Genomic DNA, 25781 nt, shown 5'->3' with positions numbered 1-25781 from the left:
AGGATTCAGAGGTGCTTGGAAGGATCTGAGTGCAGGATCCTTCCTGAGTGTTTGATTCCGTCCCCATCTTCGCACTCCCTCCCACGCTAGCCAACAGCAGGATTTTTAGCATCCCGCCTTTGCTGACTCCACGCGTTCAACCCCGTTCTCCTGGAAATAACATTTTCCTTTTACACCCGTAGTAAGTCATTTAATCGATGTGCATAAAATTTGATTAAATTACCTAATTATAAAACTAAGTACACCCGGCACATAGGTTTGGGGACAGAGGAGCCAGTTTCTGACGGGCACAGAGCTCGCTGTTGAGGACAGACGGCGATGGGCAGGGGCTACGGACTGAGTGTGGTCATCGGGTCCTGGTTTTCCAGGATGGGGACGGTGATTCACCCGGAGTCGGGGAGTGGGGATACTGGACAGAGCCTCCCCCGTAGTACTGTCATCCTCAGATAGACAAGGACCCAGCAGGATCTGGGATTTATTGCAATAAAGGGATTTAGTGCAATCCCTTATCTGCAAGAAGGGATTTATTGCAGGTGCGGGCGTTGGCGAGGCAGGTCTGGAATCTGTGACACGGCTGTTGGGAAGGGCCGGAACCCTCAGGCGTAGGCAGAGGCCGCTCTCCACAGGCAGAATTGCTTCTGCACCAGACAGCCTGAGCCCAGCTCCTAAAACCTTTCAACTGATTGGGCCAGGCCCACCCAGAGCGCCTAGGACAGTCTCCCTTACGTAAAGTCACCTGATAGTGGACATCATTCGCATCTCCTAAGTACCTCCACCGCAGCACCTGGATGAGTGAACGAACACCTGGGCCTGTCACCCTGTCAGATGGACACCTCTGACTGTCACAGAGCCAAAGGCAGTGAGACGTTGGTGAGCAGGTGGGAGGTCGCGCAGCTGATCGGTGGAGAAGTTAGAATCCCGGCCGGGGCCGGGTCTGGAACCCAGATTCTTCAACCACAACGCGATTTTGTGTTTTTTTGCATCCGCTTTTCTGTCCGTTCTTTCCGGAGTCCGGCTGGGCGACCCTTCCAAGAAAGGCCAGGGTAGACGCGGTCCGTACTTTCCCATGTCTGCACAGGGTTGTTGCCGGCCGGCTGCTCTCTTTGTCCAGGCCCTAAGTGGGCACAAAGGCTCTCCCTGCATTTTGCTCTAATGCGTCTGTGCCCCTAAGGGCACTTCTGAACACATCAGCCTTGAACTGGGACCGTTGGGTCAAAGCATACGGGCGTTCATAATCTTGGCAGACGGCACCGATGGTCCCACCAATGGGGGGCGACTCTTCGTCTACGCTCCGGCCAACACTGTATTTCCTCCCTTTTGGCTCTCCGCCCTTCTGCGGTAACCCAGCGACTGGTGGTCCCTCGGTGTTAACTGCAGCAGGATGTGGGTGAGGGATGATGGTTTTCCCCACAGCCCAGTGCCCCCCGGGAAGGTTTAGGGTGTCCTGGGACCCCTGGCTGAGTGGCTGGCACTGTGCCGGGTGCTGGGGATGTGGCGGCAGCTGCAGGAAATAAGGGGGAGGGAAGAGGCCAGATGGATGAAGCACCCCCCGCCTCCCCCGGGAGTCTCGGGTCCCGAAAAGGCCACTCCACGCGTTGTCCTGGGTTTGCGCACACGGCCTCCGTATCCCCAGCGTGTGCAGCAGGTGGGGGAGTCGTGGGCGTGTCCTTTACAGGCTTGGCCAGTAGCTGACCCCGGGCCACCCCGCCGCTGTGTCAGAACCGGGCCTCGGGCTCCTGTCTCCTGGTATAGGAGACAGCCGTGGATGGGCCCAGTTCTCGGCACAGACAGGGATAGAACCAATGTGGGGTGACTGCGAGGATAAAGGGGGCTCAAGTTGGGGGGGCTGCTCTTCCCCAACGTGGAAGGCCCCTCCTCAGACCCTGCAGCCTGTCCCTGCTCTTTCTGCGTCCTGGTCTTAGGGTCATCCCCGAGAGAGGCCTCCCCGCCCCCCTCTCAGGCCGGCCCACAAGGCCCTGGGGTTCTGCTGCCCCAACAGCACCGCCGTGGGGCTCCCCAGCGCGGGCCTGCGTGTGGCAGGAGGAATCCCCGCTGAATGGCGGTGGAGACGCGCCGGGGGTGGGGCTGGGGCTGGGGGGGAGTCCCGTCCCAGGCGGGGACACAGCGTGGCTTGCTGACTGGAGGCTGGCGCAGCAGCGGGATCCCGGGAAGGAGCATGGGGAACAGCCCGGCGGCCCGTGGGCGTGGGGATGTCGGCTGTGCAGCTGTGCTTCTGTCTCTTGGAAGGAATCTGCTCTCCGTTCTCGCCTGACGCCCGGGTGACTTCAGTCATTCGTCAGGACCTCAGCCGTGGGTGTAGTGGGGGTTTGGGGCTCGGGCACAGAGGGGGCCGCTGGAGCACCTGCTTCTGACCTCTGCCCCCCCTCCCCCGCCCAGCCGGGCGTCCCTTTGCCGGTCCAGTTCCCTGCAGCCCGAGAGCAGTGCGGGGACAGTTCAGCGGCCGCCACAGCCCTGGGCCTGCTGTGTGCCGGGCACCGGGCACCAGGCAGCGGCCCCGGGGGGCGGGTGTCACCATCCTCCTATTTTGGGGGGAGATGAAGGCCTGGGCACCTGCCCGTGTCACATAGTGGCCAGGTGGCAGCTCGGGACTGAAGGTCTGGAATGACTTTTGGGCCGAGGTGCGTGCCCTTCACCTTGATAGCAGATGCCGCATCCCGAGAACACTTTTCTAGGCAGGACTGAGTCAACTCGGATGTACCGTCAGGGGCCGGGAGTCTTGGAAGGGAAGCGGGGACGCTGGGGTGAGCCCCGGCGAAGGCAGGGACGTCACCACCTGGCAGAAGGTGCCCCAGGTGTGCAAGTCCTAGACCTAAGGTGACACGGGGCACGGGGGGCCATCGCAGGTGAGGGCAAGCTGGGCCGGGCCGAGAAGTGCAGGCTAAGCCCAGTGTGCGGCTGGGGCCCTGACATGAAGCCCCAGGGCAGGCGAGGAAAGGGAGGCCCGGGCTCAAGGGACTGAGTAGGTCGCACAGTGAGACACGAGGGCTCGGGCTCCGAGCCCCAGCAGTGCCCCTTTCCGGGTGCTCCTTCCCGGTGCTCCTTGCTCTGCAGGAAAGGAGCCGCTGACTCGGTGAATCAGGCAGGCACACGATGTGAGGGACGGCTTGGTGCCACGGAACACGGTTTCGGAGGCTCCCCTGGCTTCTCGTTAGCAGTTTCATGAGGACCTCGGTTTGGGGGTTCTGTGGTTTAGAAAAACCCTTGCTAGAAAGCAAGGGGTACGCAGAAGTGGGTGACAGCGTCTAGGGCCAGGGAGGGGCTGGGGGAGTCCCGGGCCTCGGGGACGGGCAGGGCTGTGGCGGCCAAGCCTCCACGTCTGCCCAAGGGCCCGGTCGGCGGCTGGCCTCGAGGGGAGGCTGCAGGTGAAAAGAAGACCTATAGGGCGCGGTGATGGTGACACTATGGTCGGGGGTCAGGGTGACCTGGAGTTTGCGACTCTTGTGACTCAGTTTCCCTGGCAGATCCTGTGGCTCAGTTTCCCTGCAGATGAGAGGTGGTGAGGTGAGCACAGGTCGCTGAGTCGGGGTTCCCGGGCACCGGCTGGGCACTATGACCGGACCCTCGCACGAATCCCCCACCAGCAGCCGGCCGGGTGGCCTGTGCACAGAACCGCCTGGAGCACGGCCTGGGGGTGGGCACGCAGGCGGCACCTGTACCCTCACCAGCCTCCCTCCCGGCCGCCGAGCGGGCTCTGGTCCCCATCGTGACCGACCCCTTCTCCTGGGGCCCTGGGCTCGGGGTCTGGGCGGGACCGCTGACCGGTCCGGAAGGAGGAGAGGCCTGGTGGCCACAGCTTTGGTCCCTCCAGGAGATGATGGCCGTTTTCCTGGAGTCGCCCGGGCGGGGAGGCTCAGAGCCTGCGAGCACTCACACCAGCCAGCCCAGCCCCTCGCCCACCAGGACCCCCAAGTGCCCAGTGTCTGGAAGAAGAGGCCGTGTTGTCAGCTACTGAGATGCCGCTTGTCCCCGGCCTGGGACCGGAAGGTGCCCCTGCTCTGCTGGCTGGGGCCTATGGTCCACGTCCTGCCGTGTCTGGCCCCGTGGCGGGCAGCCTGGTCTTCAGCTGGATCCTCCTTCCCGCGGGGCCACGGAGTCTGTGACTGGCACACGGCAGGCCAGCCGGGGGGCGGCTGCAGCCTGTTTATCATGTGACCTTTTATTGTTTAAAAGTGGAACGTCGTGATGCCGTCCGAGGGGGGCTTTATGCACAGAAGAGCTCAGCCCTCACGCTGTGCTCCGCAACCCCGTTTCCTTCTGGTCCCTGAGTTTTAGCACAAAGTACGCCGTCACCTGGTTCCTCTCCCCTTCCCAAGGCGTCGGGAGCTCGCCTCCGCGTGCCCCTAGTTGAGAGGGTCCCCCGGAGAGCAACCGTAGAGAAACGGGTGTCAAATGGCAGACCCACGGCCACAGCGATGCTCCCGTGTCTGATCCCAGGTCCTCCGGAATCGAGCTGGCGTGCGGAGAGGCCCGTCCGTGCGGAGTAGCTCCTGGGAGGCTAGATGCTCCCATGGGCTGCTCGACAGGTGGCCCGTCCACTCCTGGCCTCAGCTCAGGTCTGCACCTGCTGTCTGGGCCTCCGAGCTGAGAAGTCACCCTCCCCCCAGGTGCGTCCGGGAGGCAGGAAGGGCGTCCTCGGGACAGGGAGCGGTTGGTGGTACCTAGGGCCCAGCTCGCTCTGGAGCCGGGCCCTGTAGGCAGGGCGAACGGACAGCCCAGGAGATGGGGGTGAGGCCACGGGAAGGCGAGCCGTGGGGACTACCAGCCACCGAGGTGCCCGCTCTGCCTGGGGGTGGGGGGCACGCATCCAAGTAGCCGATTCCTGTGCATTTTCAAGGAAAGCCAGAAAATGGATTTTTAAGAGTGAAACGTCCAGTCGATTAATGTCACTTCATGTTCTCATTTTTTAAAGTATCGTGTGAGCCCGAAATGCAGCTGCTTGCTGTATTTGGACATGAAGCACTGATGGGCCTGGGGGCCAGGCCGTCCCCCGACCCCGACGGGGTCAGGCAGAGGAGTGCCTGCCCACCTCGGACCCGCCTGGGCTCCAGGGCTCCCTGCCCCCGGCCGAGTGCTGGAGGAGGCTCCGGGCCGGTCCGGCTGCAGGCAGAGGTGGGAGGAGGTGCCCCAGGGTGGGGGGCGGGCAGGGCCAGCGTCACGGCCAGCCACGGCCCGTGTCCGAGCCGTGCCTCCGTGTATGAGGGTGGGCGAGGCGGGACGGTGTTGCGGTCACGCCCTGAACCTCAGCGGCCTCGCCCAGCACGGCGTATGTCTCGCACACACGGCCCACCGTGGTCAGGGCGAGCCTCCGGGCAGTTGTCCTCTCACCGAGGCTGGCCCGTGCGGCTCAGTTGGAGGCTCCACCGCCTGGGGCGAGGCCCAGGTTGCCGTGGAGGGGAAGGGAGCCTATGGAAGGTCCCGCGGCTTTTCTAGGGCTCAGCCCAGACACAGCCTCTGTCCTGCTCCCGGTCACTGCTCCGGACCGGCCATGCGGCCCTGCCTGGCTGCAGGGGGCTGGCGAATGCAGGGAGACCCCAGACCCTGGAGAGCAGTGGACGTGTCCACGCTGCTGGCCCAGGTCGGCTTCCGGAGCCCACGGTCACGGGGCAGTGGGATGGGGCGGGGGTCGTGTGATGGGGTACCAGGAATCCGACGGAGGAGGGGGTAAGTGAGTGTCTGATGGAGGCGACTGAGCGAGTGATGGAGGGAGGCCTTGAGTGTCTGATGGCGGGAGGCCTGTGTGAGTGTCTGACAGGAGGCTGAGTGATGGAAGGAAGTCTGTGTGAGTGTCTGATGGGGGAGGGAGGGAGGGAGTGTTTGATGGAGGAGGGGCTGAGTGTCTGATGGAGGGAGGCCTGTGTGAGTGTCTGATGGAGGGAGGCGTGAGTGAGTGTCTGATGGAGGAAGGAGCGAGTGAATGTCCGACTGGAGACTGAGGGAAGGAAGTCTATGTGAGTGTCTGATGGGGGAGGGATTGAGTGTCTGATGGAGGAAGGAGTGAGTGAGGGTCTGACAGGAGACTGAGTGATGGGAAGGAGGTCTGTGTGAGTGTCTGATGGGGGAAGGAGGGAGGGAGTGTCTGATGGAGGGAGGCCTGTGTGAGTGTCTGATGGAGGGAGGTGTGAGTGAGTGTCCGATGGAGGAAGCAGTGAGTGAGTGTCTGATGGAGGAAGGAGTGAGTGAGTGTCCAACTGGAGACTGAGGGAAGGAAGTCTGTGTGAGTGTCTGATGGGGGAGGGATTGAGTGTCTGATGGCAGGAGCCCTGTGTGAGTGTCTGATGGAGGAAGGAGCGAGTGAGGGGCCGACAGGAGACTGAGTGAGGGAAGGAGGTCTGTGTGAGTGTCTGATGGGGGAGGGAGGGAGGGTCTGATGGAGGGGGGTGTGAGTGAGGGTCCGACAGGAGACTGAGTGAGGGAAGGCGGTCTGTGTGAGTGTCTGATGGGGGAGGGGGGGTGAGTGTCTGAGGGAGAGAGGTCTGCGAGTATGTGATGGAGCGAGTGAGCGTCGGGTGGAGGGAGGGGTCAGTGAGTGTCTGATGGACGAGTGTTCCCTGGGACCCTGGCCGGCACGGAGGCTGCTGGCAGGACAGAGATTGCAGCTCCTTGGCTGAGGCCGGGAGGGACCAGGTGAACTATACGGATGCCAGTAATAACAACACACCCCGTGTGTGTGCCGGCCCCTTGCCTTCTGTGTTCTCACCCCTCAGGGGCAGGTGGGGCCGGGGACGGGAGGCCCAGGCGGGAGAGGGCGTTAGCAGGTGGCAGGACTGAGGCTCCCCTTGAGACTCGGTGCCGGTTCTGGGGGGATGGAAAGAGGACCGCCTTCCGCAGAGCCTGAGGAGCGGGGACAGTGCTGCTGCGTCCTTGATTCTCGTACGACCCACACGGGCGTCGCGGTCGGCCAGCTGCCCGCGTCCGCTCCCCGCCACGCACCCGTCCTCTCCGCCTGTCGTCTGCTCGGCGGTCTCGTCCCTGCTCCGCGGTTCGCCGTGTTCTCGGCACAGGGTCCGGTGCGGAGCAGAAGTTCACGGATCCATTCAGTGGACGGGCAGGCGGGCCCTGGGGACCAGGAGCACGAGCTGGTGCCGGGGGAGTGGGGGGCCCCTGAGGACGCAGACCCACAGGTGCACACAGGCCCCCCGGGCGCCCCGCCCCTGGCCGGGTGCCCCGTTCAAGTCCCCAAGGCCCGTCCAGCACATCCCTGGGCCTGGCCCAGCGCTGGCATCCGCACCTCTCCTGTGTGCCCAGGTGGGGACCAGGCGGGGAGACGGGCGGGAGCCTCTCTCTACCCCGGCGTTTCTTTTCCTGGTGCTGCCCCACGCCCCAGCTTAGCGGAGAGAGTCTCCCCACACCCCAGCTTTCTCAGCGGGAAGAGTCAGAAATAGACCGTGGCTTCCCCAGCGGCCCCTGCGCACCACTCCTCCCGGCAGGACTGTGTTTCTGGATCAGGAGAGGGAGCAGCCTCCAGGAGGAGCTGGGGAAACCCTTCGGGAGCTGGACCCCACCGCACCCCTCCCTGAGGCCTCGCCCCCCCCCCCCCCAGGGCTGGATCTGCGGGTCCTCCAAGAGCCCCTCGCGGCTGAGGCTCCCGAGTGAAGATGGTCCGGCCTCATCCCGCCCCCCACCCCCCCCCCCCCCAGGCTCTGCCGGAGCACGCCTCAGAGGGAGAGGGGTCTCCGTGCGCTCCTTTGCCCCTCGGTCTTGCTGCTTTTGCCCACCTGTGCCGGGCCCCGGGGTCTACGTGGGCCGTCAGACCTGATCACGTTTGCCTCTCTGAGCCTTCGTGGTCGTCTCTGCCAAGTGGGTATAGTCCGGCCTCCTGCCGTCGGACGGCACGTGGGACTGTTGTCGCTGCTGGACAGCGGAAGCCGCATCCTGCCCAGGCAGGAAGTGGACGGAATGGTGAGGCTTATGTATTTAGTCTAACGGGTGTTAGACTAAATAACTTGGAGTAGCACCGCCCCTCCTCCAGGGCCAACATCTTCCGCACGTCTTGAACGTTTTACGGGGCCCTCGGTCACGTGTGGGTCCACAGCACCTGCCCTGAGCGTCTGAAGGGGGTCCTGGCCCCGGGAAGGCCTGCGTCTCCTGGTGGTTGGTTCCGCCCTGTCCTTTCTCGGACAGCAAACTGGAGGGGTCCAGAGAGTGCTTCTGAAGCCTGATCCAGTCTTGGCATCCCTTCACCCCCACCCCACCCCTGCCTGCCTCAAACCGCCTTCTCGGACTCCTCACCGCAGCCGCCAGGCTGTGCCCCACCCAGCTCCCTGCCCCACAGAGGCTCACATGCCTCCACTCAGTCTAAAGGGCACTTGCCGAAGTCCTCCCGATCTCAGGACCTTTGCATCTGCTCTTTCCTCCCCTCTTCGCTTAACAGTCCCCACTTACACTTTGGCTCGCATCTCAGGGGTCACCTTCCAGGGAGCCGGCCCTGCCCAGATCAGCCCGCCTACACTCGGCTTTCATATCACTTTTGGTTCTTCCTCCTAGTACTGTGTGATGGCAGAGGGTCTGTCCTCCGAGGGAGCCTGCAGGCCCCGGGGGCAGGGCTGGGTCTCACTTCTCACCAGGGGCCAGGCATGTTACGAGTGTGCACAGAACATCTGATGAAGGCAGAAGTTCACAGTCTCACGAAGAGGGATCCCGGGTGCCCGCTGGCCTTCCTGGGTAGGGCTGGGTCTGGATGGGAACTCTGGACACGCAGCACTGCCCCCAGGGGCACCTGTCCTCGGTGATTGGGCTCCTGCCTCCTGGAAAGACCCACACAGGGAAGGGGCTGGGGTCCTCTGCTCCGGCCCTGGGCTGACTCTGCGGGGCAGGGTCGGTTAGTGCCCACGACTGTACCCGCGGAGTTGTGTCCACCCAGAGGGCTGTCCCCTGCTCGCTGAGAGGTACCCCGGGGGCCAGCTGTGTGCTCAGCCTGGTGACCTCTGGGACGAGCCCTGCAGTGTGTGGTAGGACCCCTCAGGCCAATGGCTTAAATTTCGGTGACGAGCCGTCCGCCCTTTTTAGAGAACTGGGAATCCGATGAAATGCCTTTCTGGGGACTCATTCCATGACTGAGGACTCACAGGCTGGGTTTCGTGAGACATTACTATGTACCAAGCAGGCATTTAATACACACTCGGTGCATTGGCTCATTCTGCTCTCACACCTCTGGGAAAGTCTGTTTTGGTTGTCACTTTGGAAGAGCGGACGGTCCCCCAGCAAGAGAAGGCTCGGGGGTGGGGGGACGTTGCCAGTGTGGATCTGAGATACTTTTCGGGTTTGAGGAAATCTTCAGCCTCAGCGCTCAGGTGTCCCTGCGGGCATCCTGGCTAAGCAGCCGGCAGTCACTAGGCACCAGGCTCTGCCCCCTGTAGATTCTCCATGGCTCTGCCAAAAGTTTCCTCTTCCATGAAGCCTGCCATGATCACTTCCCCCCCTCCCTCCCCACCGTCTTCAAGCCCAGTGTGTGAGCAGTTAGGGGACACTGAGGCTGGAGGGTGTGATCTTCCCAGGGCCGGCACCTCTTCAGGTGAGCCTCGGAGGAGATGGGTCTCCCCAAACTCCTCCTCCCCCTGCCTGGTCACTCATTTGTCACAGCCCCTTTTTATTTGCTCCGGGGCACTAGCGCTCTCTGCAATGGTTTTTGTTCTTTTTTTTTTTTTTACTGTTTGTCTGCCTTCCCCGTTTAGACTGTGAGATTTCCAGGACAGGGGAGGCTTGTTTGCCACTGTGTCTGGGGGCTGGAACTGCCTGGCACAGAGCAGATACTCCACAGTCCTTTGCTGACCAACGAATGGCATTTGGGAGGTTTCGGGGGGACGGTGAGGGAGCCCCGCCTGAGAGCCAGGTTTCCCTTCCCCGGGGCAGATGGGGAGCTGTTGGGGGGGGGAGGGGCGGGTTCGGTCCCCACCAGACATCAGGACAAGATGTCAAAGCGGCCGCCCCCGGAAGGGCGCACACAAAGCCCGCGCCTGTGGTGTTCCCAGGAGGCGGGAGCAGCTGAGCCCTGGGGACGCCCTCGGCTTTGTGCCGGGACAGGGAGTGTGAATAGGAGACCGATATTTCTGGAGGCAGCATCCTCTTTGGGGCAAAGCATCGTGGCCCCAGATTCTGGGCGCTCGCAGGCTCAGCCCTGTCGTGCCCTGGGGTGGCGCGAGGGTCCGGAAGCGGGGCGGCTCCTGGCTGGGACCCAAGCACAGCGTCGCCTGAGTTACAGGGAGAACCGGAGCTTGGTGCCCATTCCGGCTAATTATGACTCCCGCTCCTGACAAGCCTTTTATTTGCCGTGTGTATTTGGTTTTCGCTGTACCGCCGACTCCTTCGACGCGAATCCCCCTGAAAGGCCGGTCCTGCGCCCCGCGGGTGGGGGAGGCCGCCGGGTGGCCTCCGGGGGGTGCCCCTCCCAGGGCTGCGGCTGGCTCCGCGCGGCTCAGGAGGCGGTGCTCGCTGTCACTCCCCCTGCGCGGGCTGCTGGCGAGGCTGCTTGGGGCCGAAGCAGGTGCCACCGCTGCTCGGCTGGGCAGGAGGGGCCTCCTCCCTTCCGGGGGAGCGTCCCGCCGGCCGGCAGCGCTCAGGTCCCAAGGTGGCACGGGGGGTCGGCCCCGGAGCTCGGGGACAGCCGGTGACCCCCCTCCTGTGCGGGGATCCGACTCCAGCGCCAGCAAGAGGCGGCTGCCAGAGGTCCCCTCCCTCCCTCCAGCTTTTGGGTTCACCATCTTCGGGGGCGCGCCGGCCACCCCTGCCCCCGGCAGAGCCCGGGAGGAATCTGCAGCCGGCCACCATGGTGCAAAATGTAATTCTAGTGTTTTTCCGCAGACGGCTGAGCCAAAGACCTGCCGTGGAGGAACTGGAGAGAAGAAATATCTTGAAACGTGAGTAGCTGTGACCCCTGGCTCCTCTTGGGGGCGAGTCCGTGGCAGGTGCACCCAGCTCTGCAGGCTGTCACTCCCCGTGGCCCTGTGAGGTCCCACCGGGCTGCGAAAGGAAACCCTAGAGGAAAGTTGATTTGCTCGGAAATATCTCCTTTTAAAATTAAGAGGAAAAAAAAAAAAAGCTTGCCTCCCAGCATAATTAAAGCTATTCCTGTTTTCAGGGTTATTTAATTAGCCCTGTAGATCTCAGGGAAATGGCTCGATTCTCTCTTTGCGTTGTGGGTTTCAAGCAGGTCTCCCTGGCACTTTGGGGTGGGAGTTCTGACGGCCGCAGAGGTCACGGGCAGGGTGTGGACAGTGTCAGAAAGTGTAGGGAGGGGGACGTGGCACCAGGGCGAGACAGGAGGGGAAAGGAAGCCCACACCTCCGAGGAGCGCAGTCATGGGAAGCCTGCCCTGGGGGTCACAACTCTGTCTCGGGGATCCCCTGCCCCCCCTCCCTGGCTCCACCCGCACGGGGGTCCCCAGGTGTGTGATCATCGGTGTCCACCAACTGCCTCGGCAACAGAGGGAATGCTGTTCAGGCTCCTTAGAGTCCACGGTGGTTCTGGGCAGTCAAACCCCTTCGGAAGTGTTTCTCAGATGGCGTTTCTCAGATAGTTCACTGGTCCACAGACTTTAGTTTTCAAAACATTTTCTGCAAAAAAGTGTCTTCTTAGGGCCTGGATTCCTGAAAGTACTTTCATTGCTTTTCGTCTTGACATGATGCACACTAAGATATCCTCTGAGTTTGGTTTTTTATTCTGCGAACATCTTGTCACAAAGTTAGGGCAGGTGCCCACGCTGACTCTGTGCCAGGAGACGGGCAGTGGACCCTCCGGACGGTCTGGGCTCCGAGTCCCTGCTGATCCCTGTCTCCTGTCCCCGCCTGGGCACCTTCACCTGCCAGGGGGTCCCCTCCTTCGTAGACGGTTGGAAACATTTCACCCTGTGCCAAGGGATTGCACGTTTCTGTTGTCAAATTTAAGATAGGGGACCTAGTCTTCTGTGTTGTATCGACTTGGTCACGTCTGGGGATTTAAAGAACTTGTCATTGATTACCTGCCTAATCACACAGACAGATGAGAAAGTCAAGCTATTTAAGTTATCACGTATTTGAATTTTTTTAAAAGTTTATTTATATTGAGAGGGCGGGGGAGGGTCAGAGAGAGAGAATCCCAAGCAGGCTCCATGCCGTCAGCCCAAGGCCCGATGCGGGGCCCGATCCCACAAACCACGATCATGACCTGAGCCGAAATCAAGAGTCAGATGCTTAACTGACTGAGCCACCCAGGTGCCCACCCCGCCCCCCAAGTATCTGGTTTGTTAAAAATCCCATCACTTACTTATAAGGCTGCTAAGTCACAGGTGTCCTTAAAGCAGCTCGGAGCTGGTGGGCAAGGTGTGGACTCCGCTGAGCCGCCCTGGGAGGGGTCTGCTGCCACCATGGGGGGCGGGGGGCGGGGCTTCCCAGTGAGCTAAGGGGGCTCTGCCTCCGTGTGGACCTCTCCCCTGCTGCTGGGGACACCAGGTCCTCTGGCCAGTAAGCACCTCGGATCGTAGCAGTCTTCACAATGAAACGTCAGAGCCTTAAAAACAGAACCAGTGCTTGAATAGAGGGGGTGAGTGGATACGTGGAACTTTCTGCACTCACCTTCTGTGAGAGGAAGGGAGAGATGGGCTTCCTCCGCCGTGGCCATGGCGATCCCTGCTCCGCCATCGAGCCAGCCACAGTGCGGAAGCTTTTCAAGGCCCCTGAGTGGGAGTATCTGCGGGTGTCACTGCTAGTTCATGGCGGGTGTCGGCTTTGTTTTGTTCTGGGGAGCTGAGAATAGGGTAACCATATATGGTCCAGCACACAACATATAATCACAGGCCCCCGACACCGGCTCCAAACGTTCCTGCTACAGTGTATTTCCTACCTATAATCACTTCTCAGCATGTTGTCACGTCGGATCTGCTCCCCTCCCAAGCGGCGAGCTCGTGACTGACTGCCATCGGGTCTCAGGGACACTTAGAGCTCGGCCTGGGTTGTTATTCCTGGATGAGACACGGTGGCCCCTTTCCAGGTGAAGGCACCAAACCTGATACGCCCGCGTTAGGCCGCCCGCTGTGCCCGCCCGGTGCTCGGGGCTTGCTGCTGTTCCGCTTTACTCGTTACAACGGAGTCCTGTGGTTTGCACCGCTGTCCCATTTCCTTGGCAAAGAGGTAGAGCCGAAGGCTGCCTGGCTCCACGGGCCGGTTCTGGCCCCTGCCTTAGAAGCAGCAATGCATCTCTGATTATTTGTGGAAGACTCGAATGTGGCTGTCCAAGCCGCTGGCACTCTTTCCGGAACGTGTGGGTGTGGAGACCATGGTCATGGGTCCCTTGTTGGGTATGAGGCTCGGGGGGCTTTCTGGGTCTCGGAACAAAAGGCCCACAAAGCCATCGCTAGGTGGAGCTCAGAGACAACCTGGGGGCTCGGGCTTTGAGGAAGGCCTTGTTGGGGTCAGTGCCCAGTAGAGCACCTGGCGCAGAGGGGACCCTGCTGGGGAGGGGACCCCGCCTTCCAAGACCAGCGCTCCAAAGCACCGTGACCTTGGTGATGACGTCGCTGATGATGAAAAACAAAGGTCTGGTTTTCTGTCCCTGTCCCTGCACTGCTTGGACTTTGCCCGTGGCCTGTTTTTCAAGAAATCTGTAAAATTCGCTTCACATCACCCCTTAAATCCCTCACGGTTGGCCTTGAATGGATACTTTCACGATTTTTTTCTTGACCGTATCATCAGCTTCCTGATGAGCCCTTGCAACTGTGGTTTTCTTCTGGTTTATCACTTGGATTAAAAACCAAGAACATAACAGGGTTTCATTTCCTTTTCTAAAACATTCAAACAGGAGATAAATCTCCCTTTCCAAAAAGTTACTGAAATGTACAATACAGCCCGCACCCAGTCCCACAAGTGCCCACATGTGCAGAATGTCTTAAGTAAAGGCAGGCGACGTGGGGTTGCGTCACCTGCGGGCAGCGGGCTCCCTCCCCGCCCTCCCAGCAGCCGGGTTTCTAGGAGTGAGTGCTGGTAGGTGAGCGTCCCTTCCCAGAATGGGTCCCGAGGCTTTCTTTAGCAACAGAGAGTGCCAGAAATAGGACATCCATTATCTCGTATCCCAGGGCAAAGCCTGCATTTTACACCGCAGCTCCCAATTCTCTATTTTTAGCTCCCAGGTGTAGGTACGAGGACAGCTTGAATGTTAATAGTAACAACTCAGCAGCAGAGCCGAGCTCCGTGAGGCACGGAGGCTCCTTTAAAAGGCACGGCGTGTCAAGTGTGCTAAGCGTGCTCGTTTCTGCCACGGGGAGTCGGCTGGGTTCGTGCTATGTTTAGATTTGAAACACACCCTGGAAGTATAAATTCCAGGCAAGCCCGTGTTGCCCAGAGTCTGGAGAGGTCGTTCCTTGTCGGATGTTGGCTGGCGAAAAGTCCGCATACCTCGGGAGGAGGAGAAGAGAACAGGAAGCAGGGACAGTTCTGTTAGTATCCGTGTATAATATTCATAGATGATATACGTGAGTAGAGCTGTTGTGCACACTCACTTGTCCTACTAAAACTGTGCGTGCCGTCTACGTTCCTGGACGTAAAGAGATGAGATATTGAATGAGGGAAGAACTCCCTGTTTCTCCTGCAAATAAATGCACAGCCGAGGGGGGCCAGCGACCGATGACCCCAAGGAAGGGCAGGAGGGAGGCTGGGATGGGGGCAGAACAAACCCCCGCGCACGCGTCTCTGTGTGGCAGTGAGACCACGGTCTGAGCCGTGGCTGGCAGAGTGGAGAGCCAGCTGTGACATGGAAAAAAGTGTCCCCCGTGAGGCGTCCTTGACATCCGCCTCAGCCACAAGAAAGTGGAGGCCGTGAGCTCACTTCTCCACCAAAAAGAAGAAAGTCTAAACCCATTTTTTTTCTGTGTTGACCTTTCACAGAAAGGAACGATCAGACAGAGCAGGAAGAAAGAAGAGAAATCAAGCAGAGATTGACAAGAAAGGTACTGTGATTTAAGCGCCTTTTACGCCCTGAATCTCGAGGGACAGGCGCGCTGGAGAAGAGCCGCCTGGGCGGTGCTGGGGTGGGTGAGGCGGGGCGTCCCTGTGTCACTGGACGACGTCTTCCTGGCCAGCAGCGGATTCACTCCCCAGTGCCCCTGCCACCCCTGCTGTGACCCTCCGTGCCCACGGGTGAGACCCTTACCGGGCACAGGAACAGCTCGTGTGGCGGGACAGGCCCGATGCCGTCACCACTTATATCCGGGGATAAGTTTTTAAAGGCGTTTTTCTTCATCCCCCTGGATCTCTACGTGGTGCCTGAGAAGCACACCCCCGGGTGCCAGCGTTCGGTTCCCTGTGACGCTCTTTGGCACATTCAGTTTGTCGAGAAGCTCCTGATGGCAGAAACTTCTTATTGGCGTCCGGGCTGTGTATCAGGGATGCACACGGCCAGGGTGAAGTTGGCCCCGGCCAGCTTGGGTAGCAGCTGCACAGTCCCATCTGGTTCGGGGTGCCGACCGTGTCTGAACTCGAGCGTCCTGGGGGCTCTCTGTGCTCCGTAGTGATGACGACGACGTCTTGACCCATGGGCTTCAGGTCCATCGAATATCCTTCCTGAGCTCGACTTGCGAGTCTGCTGTGGCAGCGTCCCCTCTGTCGGGGACTTTTTGTTAAGAGCTCCTCTAACGAGAGTGGAAGAGGCGGCTGCTGGAGTACAGCTTGCTCGCCATTCATTCGCCGCCCTTCCCCTGAGGCTGCGCGGTGTACAGGGTGCAGCCAGGCTCCTGGGAGTGACCCCTCTGAGGGAAGGTGCTGGGGGGCTGCAATTTAAGAGCGTGTAATCTGAGCCTTCACGTGGGAGACTGTAGGCATTAGGGTCATTCTACTTCACGGTTGCAGAGTTTCCCACTTCCCTATAGAAACGTGTTTGTTCGGAGTTTCCTGAGAAAGCTGGTCTGGCAGGTGATAATAGCTAACTGTGACGATCTTGAATTTCAGCTTAATCAGAGACCCACAGTTGACGAGCTAAGAGACCGAAAGATTCTGATACGGTTCAGTGACTATGTGGAGGTGGCGAAAGCTCAGGATTACGACAGACGGGCAGACAAGCCGTGGACACGACTGTCAGCGGCTGACAAGGTACAGAGCAGACCTGTCTGCTGGTCGGGTAGGGTGGGGTATGGCAGCACGTGATGAGGGCAGGCCACGACATGCCAGGGAGTTCGTGCCTGGATGGTGGTGTAGCGGGGTTCTCGCACAGAGAGTCCTGACACCCAGGCTCTTCCCTCCTGAGTTTATTCGTGCCGGCACCGCTCAGCTGGGTTCGTACCCGAAGAACTGAGCCCCGAACGCCACGTGACGTAGGGTTGGTTTTTTTAATGTTTATTTTTGAGAGAGAGAGAGAGAGAGACAGAAACAGAGACAGAGTGAGCAGATGAGGTGCAGAGAGAGAGAGGGAGGGAGACACAGAATCCTGAAGCAGGCTCCGGGCTCCAAGCTGTGAGCACAGAGCCCGACACGGGGCTTGAACTCGCGAACCGCAAGATCGTGACCTGAGCCGAAGTCGGATGCTTAACCCGCTGAGCCACCCAGGTGCCCCCATGTGGCATAGTTTTTTTATATATTTACTTCTTTGTCTCTCATATATGGTCACATACAAACATGCAGTCTGATTAAGGGGTCTCATGTTACAAGGTCGTGAGGGATGTTGTCACATACGTGAATAGCCAGGTTGCCCCGAGGTGTTTTTTTTTTTCCTTAGAGAGGGGACCCTACCAAAGTGGATGCCACCAGGTCTGGAAATTAAGCCTGTGCTTTGACCCCCGTTGTTGGTCTCACAAAGCCAATCTGGGGTCGTGGCTGTGTTTCCAACTAGGGGGCAATGTCTGCAGACATTTCTGGCCGTCACAAGTGACAGGTGCTGCTGGAGTGTAGCGGGTGGAACGCAGGGACGCCACTAAACGGCCCATGATGCACAGGATGGCCCCACAACAGGGAATTCCCCAATCCTGAATGTCAAGAGTATGGAAGTTGAGGAACTATGGTCTGGATGAACCAAAAGCAGGCAAGGCTGGAGGAAAAGAGGCAGGGGACAGAGGTTTAAACAGACTTAGCTACAGTGAGACAGAGAGGGGTGGAGTCGGCCGAGGCCCTCAGGAAAACCCTGGCCGTGAAGACACAGGAGGCTCTGGATGCGTCCAGGACTGGTCCGGTGTGAGGTCCCGGGAGCCTCCAGGGCAGTGTGACCTGAACGCTCTGGGTGCAGGACGAGAGCAAGGAAGCAGTGGGTCCCAGACACTAGGGGACAGAGCAGAGGGAATGAACGTTCACCCAACCCTCGCCCTGTCCTGGACTGAACCGACCTGTCTGGCATTATTATTTCATTTAATCCTCAGAAAGTCCCCGTGAGAGATGTGTCATTATCACCCCTATGGAGGTGCTATCGGACAGATGATTTGGACGGGCTCAGAGGGTATGTTCCTGTCCATGGTCCCATGCTGTGGATGGGCAGGACTGAAGCCTCATCCCCTCTGGCCGCTCATGATTTTACAGCTTTTAGGAAGAGCAAAATCATTTGCTCAGCCAGTGAGTTGGCCGAACGTGCTAATTGTTCCTTGTTCCCCGCGTGCGGACCGTGAATAAGTGAGGTGACATGTAAATGCACGCAGGTGTCGCATCCCCTTGGCCAGGTGCAGCCAGCCGGCAGGCGGACCGAGCCTTGGCTCCCTGGGTGAGGGGAGAAGCGAGCACGTCTCTGGCAGCACCCGGGTTTGAGCGCGGGAGGAGTGCTCCCTGGGATCCCTGGCTCAGAGCCTCTCCCTGCCCCCAGCTGGCCCCTGAGGGTTTATGTGAGGGAGTGCACGGTCCCAGGGGGCAGGGGGAGGCTGGAAGAGCCTGAGGACCCGCCCTGAAACACTGCGATGCGCCCCCCACCCACATGTAGCCACGATACTGTTTTTCACGTGACACCAAGCCTGACCTCATGCTGAAATTAGAATGGCTTCTCAATGATCTAATTGCAGAATTCCAAATAAGTCCACCAAAAGCCCGACCTCCTTCATGAATTTGGTGTCCCTACTTCATGGAGTCCCTAAGCACGTGCCGGGGCCACCTGTCACATGTGGTGGGCGTTGTCTTCCTTCTCCGACACAGCAAATCAATTCACTGACCTCTTCCCGGACACCAGCATCAGGGCCGTGCACGTGCTAAGAGGCTGAATGCTGGGCCACAAGTGGTTTCTTTTTCTTTGTTTGAACTACATTACAAAACACCAGAACTCAACCAGGATTGCGAACTGTTGTTGAGCCGCAGCCAGGGTACTAATTTCCTATGTCGGCTTCTTCCTGTCCTGTGTTTACATTTCAGGCAGCCATTCGCAAAGAGCTCAATGAATACAAAAGTAACGAGATGGAGGTCCATGCATCAAGCAAGCATTTGACAAGGTCAGATTTCTAGATGTTCGTGTGGATTTCATGGTACTTACAACACGGTGTTCTTTAGAAAGAAAAGATAAAACGCCACAGAGATCTATGTAATTAGGCAAACGGATCCTGCATTTCTGCCGAGAGCTGCGCTGAACAGACAGTGCGCCTCCTTCTCGGTCACGGCTCCTGTGGGCTTGGGGGAAGGTGGCGTGTAGACCGTGGGTCCTGGGTTTATTTAAGTAGTCAATGTATGGTTTTTTTTTTTTAACGTTCATTTATTTTTGCGAGAGACAGGGAGTGCGCGCACCAGTGAGTGAGCGAGCCATCCGGAGTGCGAGCAGGGGAGGGGCAGAGAGAGAGGGAGACACAGAATCCGAAGCAGGCTCCAAGCCCTGAGCTGTCCGCACAGAGCCCGACACGGGGCTCGAACCTACGAACCACGAGATCATGACCTGAGCCCAAGTCGGACACTCCACCAACTGAGCCCCCCGGGCGCCCCATGTTTTTACCTTTAGTGCCTTCCTCCTTAAATTTATATTTTAGTTATGTTTTATAAGGTAAAAAAAAGAAAAGAAAAAAACTAAACCAAAACAGTAGGACTTTTTTTTTTTAAGTATTTATTTATTTTTGAGAGAGAGAGAGAGAGAGACAGACAGACAGAGCAGGAGCAGGGGAGGGGCAGAGAGAGGGAGACACAGAATCCAAAGCAGGCTCCAGGCTCTGAGCTATCAGCACAGAGCCAGAGAAGGGGCTCAAACCCATGAACTGTGAGATCATGACCTGAGCTGAAGTCAGAGGCTTAACTTACTGAGCCACCCAGGCTCCCCTTAAGTTTATTTATTTTGAGAGAGAGAAAGAGAGAGAGAAAGAGAGAGAGAAAGCAGGGAGGGACAGAAAGAGGGAGGCACAGAATCCGAAGCAGCCTCCAGGCTCCAAGCTGTCAGCACAGAGCCCGACGCAGGGCTAGAACCCACGAGCTGTGAGATCATGACCTGAGCCAAAGTCAGATGCTTAACCAGCTGAGCCCCCCAGGTGCCCAGTAGTTAATGTACCTTTAAGAAAAGCCTCAAAGTAATGTGAGTAATCTGCCAGCACATTGACTCCGCCTCCTGTGAAGGCCAGACGTCCCCACTACAGAACCCCACTCCTCCATACTGACAGGAGGCCGTGAAGTCACTCCCAGGTACTTGTTCCTGGCTTGAATTTCTGTTCACATCTTTAACACGAGCTGATGCTTCCCCATCACTCACATATTTGAGCACCTGCCGTGTGCCAAGTGCATCTACAGGTGCTGAGAACGTAGCCCTGCATTAGCTAACGGAGGCCCCCTCTGCAGGGAACCTCTGTTCCGGTGGGAGTACACTGGCCTTCATCCATACCCAAGACTTTCCACTTCAAGGTGAATGCGCTCCGTGTTCGTGTTATCATAAAGATGCCATGCGGTGGCCTCTGGGTGACGCAGTGGCCCTGGCTCACTGGCTGCATGTTCGTTGCATGGCCACGAGTCGTAACGCCCGATGAAAGTCCTCCTGTTTAATCCTGACGAGTGTGGGTGTGCGGCTACCAGCCTTCACCTGAACCAGTTCCCGTATCACTTCTCCCTTGGCCTCAAGGCGCTCCAGCCCCAGATGCAAAGAGAATGGAAATCCTGGGTGTAGATACTTCCTTAAACTAAAATAGTGGGACTCCTTTCCTTTTCTGGTTGTCCCAAGGTGGCCCCGCAGTTCTTTAAAACGTTCGGTCTGTAAGGTCAGTGCGGCTGTGGAGCAGAGGCAGGTGTGATGGAACTCTATCCCACAAGGCAGTTTTAGGACGAATATATTGAGGGAGGAAGTTGAGGTTGCAAAAGCAGGAGAAAGTGATACAAATAAATAGTTTAAAAAACTTTAAGGTTTCCCTCCCCCCCTGACTGGCATATGTTTGGCAGGAATAGATCGTCTTAGTTTTGACTATTCAAAACACTCAAAAATGTTTAGGAAATAAACCGTGCCCAGTAAAACCAAAGCTATTTTTAGTGATCACCCTGTGTTGAAGAAAAAGGCTATCAATTATGACATGGCCTTATGGATGTTAACATTTAATACGTTTGCTCATTACACATTATTAAGGGTTGTTTACCAAAGAGATCTATTTTCTCTTCTAAGGCCTGAATGCCTTTCTTAGATGATGGGATTTTAAGAGTTAACCCCAAACCTGGACATCAGGAAACAGGGATAAGGTGGTATATACCACATGCTAGCACTTGGTATAAACTGTTCAAAGAACACCACCAGCCACATGAGATTTTCTTCAATGTGTTCAATGTCACCGCAAGCGCGTTACCAGCTCTGCCGGAATAAAACCAAACCACAGCTGTACTAGGACTTCCAATAGTTTGTTCCACCCGTCATTTCATGCCTTCTGTGCACACCAAGGGCTCGGCAGGCAGCCCTTCAAACGGAGTTTTAGGAAGTCTTCGGAATTCAGCCTATAATTCCTTTGGGGGCCCAGCGTGGGCCTGGGAGCCGGGAGCCCTCTGGGCCCCCCGCTGCTTGACGCAGAGCACGTCCATCCTTGGGTCTTACATGGTGGATGTCTGAGCAGCTTTTAATAGTGGAAGGTTTTGGCCGTTTTCACTTAGAAGTGGTAGCCTTAAACTCTTTTCTCTTTTCGTAATTCCTAGATTCCACAGGCCATAGAGATTTTCTTCTGAGAAGAATTTTTCTTTAATTTTTGATACCAACACTGAACATTCGTCAGGGAACTTTCCTGAAGTTCAGCTCCAGACCCCCTGCTGTGTCAGCGCCAGGAGCAGGATCACGCGGGCAGGTGGTCTGGGCTGTGCTCACCTGTACGAGGAGAAACCAGGGGACGGCCTTCACTCTCTGGTGTCTGAGGGGTAGGAACTGTCGGACCAGTTAGGACCCAGAGTCGCTCTCCCAGAAGAAAACTGTCCTTTGCCTTTGAACCTTGTTTCGCAGCCCTGCGGTGAGACGGAGGGCGGGCGACGGGCAGGCGCCGGCACCCCTCCGGGCCCCCGACACGGGACGTGCGGCACAGTGACGTTCAGTATTCTGTTGGAAAGACATTTTTATTCTGATCACAGTTAATTTGAGAACTCTTTAAGTTCACGTTATACAAAATTATTTACTGTATTATACTTTTCTTTTTTTATATAATGTCTAACAAAAAAAATACAGCTGCAACATTTTGATTCCTGTTAATTTTGTTCTTTAATTAAATGACTACTTATTGCAGGCAATGAACCTGGGTTTTACGTTTCCTTGGAGGTGGGATGAGACGGTGTGTTAGATCGGAGATCTGTGATATAAGTCCAGTTTTCTTACTTTTGAGCCATCAAATCCAAACACGCAAAAGAGAATGCCAACTTTGTGTGCTTTTGTTTTGTAAATTCTGGTAGCGTCTGTGGTTTGTGCCTTGGGAAATCGAATTATCTTTGTCAAGTTAATTTGAGTTTACGTATCGTAGAGAAATGACCCTGGAAGTAAGTACCAGCTCGGCGGGAAAATTCTACCACGATGAAGATGAGATGAAGATGAGGCCCTCTTTAAGGGTATCTTCAGGTTTGCATTTGTAAACACTGTTGCAAACCGTTAGAAGAGACAAAGGTTGAGATGGAGTGGAGATTATAAAGAGGAAAGTTACCCCAGCACAAAGGTAAAAAGGAATGTTGGCACCAGGGGGGGAAATAAATATAAATTAACGTTCCCCGAGAGGTAGTTTTACTTGGCCTTTGGAGAAGTGTCCTCACAGAAGAGAGCCCGCCTGCCCACCCGAGAGCCTCCGGAGACATGGGGAGGCGGGAAGCCCAGGGCTCGGAGCACGCCTTGAGAAGCCTGCAGACCCTGTGGCTTAAATCCCAGCTCTGCGCTGTGCACCAAGATTCCGACTTTCTCTCTAGGAAGATCCTCGCTCTCTCTGTCTCTCTCTCTCCCTCTCTCTCAACACATGGCTGTAATTTCTAAATGCGGGAACAGCACCCGACACGTTGTATGCATCCGGTGAATGTTACCTGCTGGTGGGCCCGCCAGGGAGCCCCGGAGCAGGAGCGTGTCCCCTATGACTTCCTCCTGCACACACGGCCTCACTGCTTCCCACGACCCCTCCTGCTCAACTGCTTTATGACCGAAGCGGGTAGGGTGCCCGTGGAAGCTGCTCGGCCCTCGTGGCAGCGCTCTGTCCTAAGGGACAGGTGCTGGATCCTGGCTGCTGGCAAACACAGTGGTAGTTGGTCGAATTCGACTCTTTGAAAGCAATCGCTGTTGGTCGCAAACCTCCAGCTACCTCTTAACTTGCTGTGTCACCTCCTGCGAATCGGTTCACTTCTAGGAGCCTCAGTTTCTTTGCCTGTGAGACGAGATGATATGTAAACATTTTCTAACCAGAAGCCTGGTTATGCTTTTGTGAGCATTTATGTGTATGTATATATATATGGTGTATTTAGCATATCCTATATTTACTGTATTCATAAGCCATTATTTGTGGCCAGTCAACCTGTTCTAAAGCACATACTAGCAGCTCCCTACTTTGTTTTATTCCATTTAAAGTATTAGCTGGGGCCCAGATTGTGTAACACTATGATTTCCATCTCTTTCATATAGAAATATCCACCTACTTCCTATGAAATGAGGAACAGAGAGGGGTCCTTCTGTTCGAAACCATCCTGGCCCCCAAAGCAGAAGGGACCGGTCCTGTTTAGAAGATGGCTAAACTAGGCCTCTGGTTAGAGGTGGCTTGGCAGATGGGACACGTGTTCAGGTAGTTTTGCCCAAGTACAGTCAGTTCCGTAACTAATGGGTAAATTCAAAAGTTAAGATACAGGATACCCGATGGAGGGTTTGGTGTGGTTCAGGCTCGAGGGCTCTAAGATATCCTAAAACCAGAAGACATCTTCACCGTAATCAAAATTTTTAGCAACCGTATCTAACTTCTACGCTGTTCCTTTAAATTGTATTTCTGAAGTTCACATCCTTATCCTAGAGGTCAAGAGATGAACTGAAACTGTGAATGGAGTGTGTCCACCCTGCACTAAGGAAGGCTCTGGTATGCCATCTCGGAGGTCTCTTATCCTGTCTGGAGGAACACAATGAAAAAGCAGTGTATAAATCTCACGGAATGGGTGATACACATGATGTGTATATAAACGCACATGTGTTCTATAAATTTGAGGAGAAAGTGTACGTACTTAAGAGCCTTGAGACTTGGGAAAAACCACATCTGCCTTCTTATTCAATAACAATCACATACAGTGTCTGAGTTATCACAGTTCTCCACAACTGGGAGGCATTAATGAGGTTTTTATGCACTGACTTCACAAATCATTTGTTCTAATTTTTACAAAATAAGATCAGCTATTAAAGTAACAACAGGAAGTCGTTAAAGAAATTCTGTTTTTAAGCAGTTGAACAGATTTAAAAACCATTAATTGATTATTTTATGGGGGAAATTAAGTCACTTTTAGAAATACCAAGTTTTAACCTAATATAGGAGAAATAGTACGTTATAAGTCTTTGTAAAAACTACACTTTTAAACATTAAAAGGGGCTTGGAAATTATACAACATGAATAATTTTTAGACAACTGAAATGTCTAAAGCCCCCTGAGCCCAAAATCCTAAACATCAAGAAGTCCATCTTGTGGAAATATGTGGTAATTACAAGTCTAAATTCTGGGAGATGAAAATCCAAGTTTTTAGCTACATACCCACAGTTCTTTAATAGCAAATTCAAGTCCAGTAATGGATAATTCTAATTCTATTGATAATATCATTAGTCTCACATGCTTCTAATCTCCACTTACCCAAGTTCTTTTCCAGAGATTTTTTTCAGTTTTTCGTGTGAAAGAAACCTCTGAGATGTTGATAAGAAACTGAACATGTTGACAGTCCAACAGAACATATGAAAATATTTCTAAACAGTGAATTACCATAAATTAATTTTTCTGTGGACTTATTGATAGTGATCTCAGGAACAGATCACTAGCTCATATTTAGATGATGTTAGACTGAACAATGGAAACGCTACTGGCTATCAGGTCCACTGCTTTATGAAAAACAATCTTGTTTTATGTTTAGAATAATAACTTTTAAATCTTTCATCTCAACTGTTAAATCTCCTTTAAAGAAGGTGAACAGGGAAATTCTAAAAATCACACTTTCTTGACAATAGGCAATGGGAGAGAAAGCTGGATGTGGCATAACGCTAATAATTCTTAGAAACATGCTATTATATGTGCATTATTGCCTTCTAAATGCAGTTTATTCTTTTTCAAAGATACATATACTGAAAGTGTTATTTCAGCGCAGGTGTGTGCCCTGAGACAATGGTCCATTCCCTGCCTTCCACCCAGAGAACCGGGTGACACCGGTGACCCCCGGTGTGGCACAGACGGTCTCGGGAACACCTCACACCTTGCTCTTACGTTTGTTTGTTGCTATTTCCTAATGTGTTATTGTGATCAGAATTCTACTTCCGTTGTTTCCTCATGGGAGTTATGATTCCTTCTCTGCTTTCTTGAACTTTCCACTCGCTGTTAAAGAACTGAGTAGGAGTTCGTGGACGGTGGGTTACTGTCCAACCGTGAGTGGGTTACCGGCCAACAGGTGGTGTTGACACCTGGGTGAAGAACTCCCTCCCACAGCTGGGAGCCTCACGCCTTGTGCGGAGGTTGGAGCCGAGTTCGTCACCGTGGACCTCCAGTTTGCTGTGCAATGAAGCCCTGGACGGAACCCGCACAGTCGAGTACCGCTCAGAGGGTCTGCTCGCCTTCTGTGGCATCAGGATGTGGTGGCATCTGGGTCTCTCTCGTAACGTCTGTAGAGCCAAGGATTTACGTTTCTGCTTGGCTATACTAATGGTGCAAAATTTCTCTTTCTTCCACATGTTCTTCTGGAATAGTTACCACTTTACGGCTCGGTTTGGTTGAGGAAGTGCGATACACCTACACCAACATGGTGTTGAGTTGCAATCCAGGTAAGAAATGTAAATTATTGGCTATAATGATCATTTATTTTTAACATGTTTGAAATAGGAGGACCAAGAAGTCGTACTTCTGTGTTAGTTAACTAACATTATCATTAGCCTCTGCTAATGCAAAATTGACTTAAATCACTATTTTTGTTAAATAGTAAGATAAATTAAGACAGAAATTTATAATAAAGAAGAGCGCTGACCTTTAAAAGTTTTCTTCTACACTAGGGGTCTTGCAAACACGACAGCCCACAGACCAAATCTGGCCTGCCTTTTTTTTTTCTTTTAATGCCCTGCAGGCTAAAAATGGATCGTACATTTTTTTTTTAATTTTTTTTCAACGTTTTATTTTATTTTTGGGACAGAGAGAGACAGAGCATGAACGGGGGAGGGGCAGAGAGAGAGGGAGACACAGAATCAGAAACAGGCTCCAGGCTCCGAGCCATCAGCCCAGAGCC

General features: G+C 55.6%; 1 protein-coding gene across 2 annotated transcripts in view; it reads left to right on the top strand.

Annotated features, from left to right (window-relative positions):
• Positions 1-21596, top strand: part of PHACTR3 (phosphatase and actin regulator 3) — a 213032-nt gene extending 191436 nt beyond the window's left edge. For both annotated transcript variants that reach the window (XM_043553554.1, XM_043553552.1), the window contains 5 exons: positions 10819-10874; positions 14871-14932; positions 15930-16070; positions 18297-18373; positions 21018-21596. In XM_043553554.1, coding sequence (XP_043409489.1) covers positions 10819-10874; positions 14871-14932; positions 15930-16070; positions 18297-18373; positions 21018-21033 — 352 coding nt within the window. In that variant the 3' untranslated portion in view covers positions 21034-21596. The remainder of the gene's footprint in view (positions 1-10818; positions 10875-14870; positions 14933-15929; positions 16071-18296; positions 18374-21017) is intronic.
• Positions 21597-25781: the final 4185 nt, after the last annotated feature.

The sequence above is a fragment of the Prionailurus bengalensis genome, chromosome A3, assembly GCF_016509475.1.
Source record: "Prionailurus bengalensis isolate Pbe53 chromosome A3, Fcat_Pben_1.1_paternal_pri, whole genome shotgun sequence".
Classification (NCBI taxonomy): Eukaryota; Metazoa; Chordata; class Mammalia; order Carnivora; family Felidae; genus Prionailurus; species Prionailurus bengalensis.
This window is presented reverse-complemented; position numbering and strand designations above follow the sequence as displayed.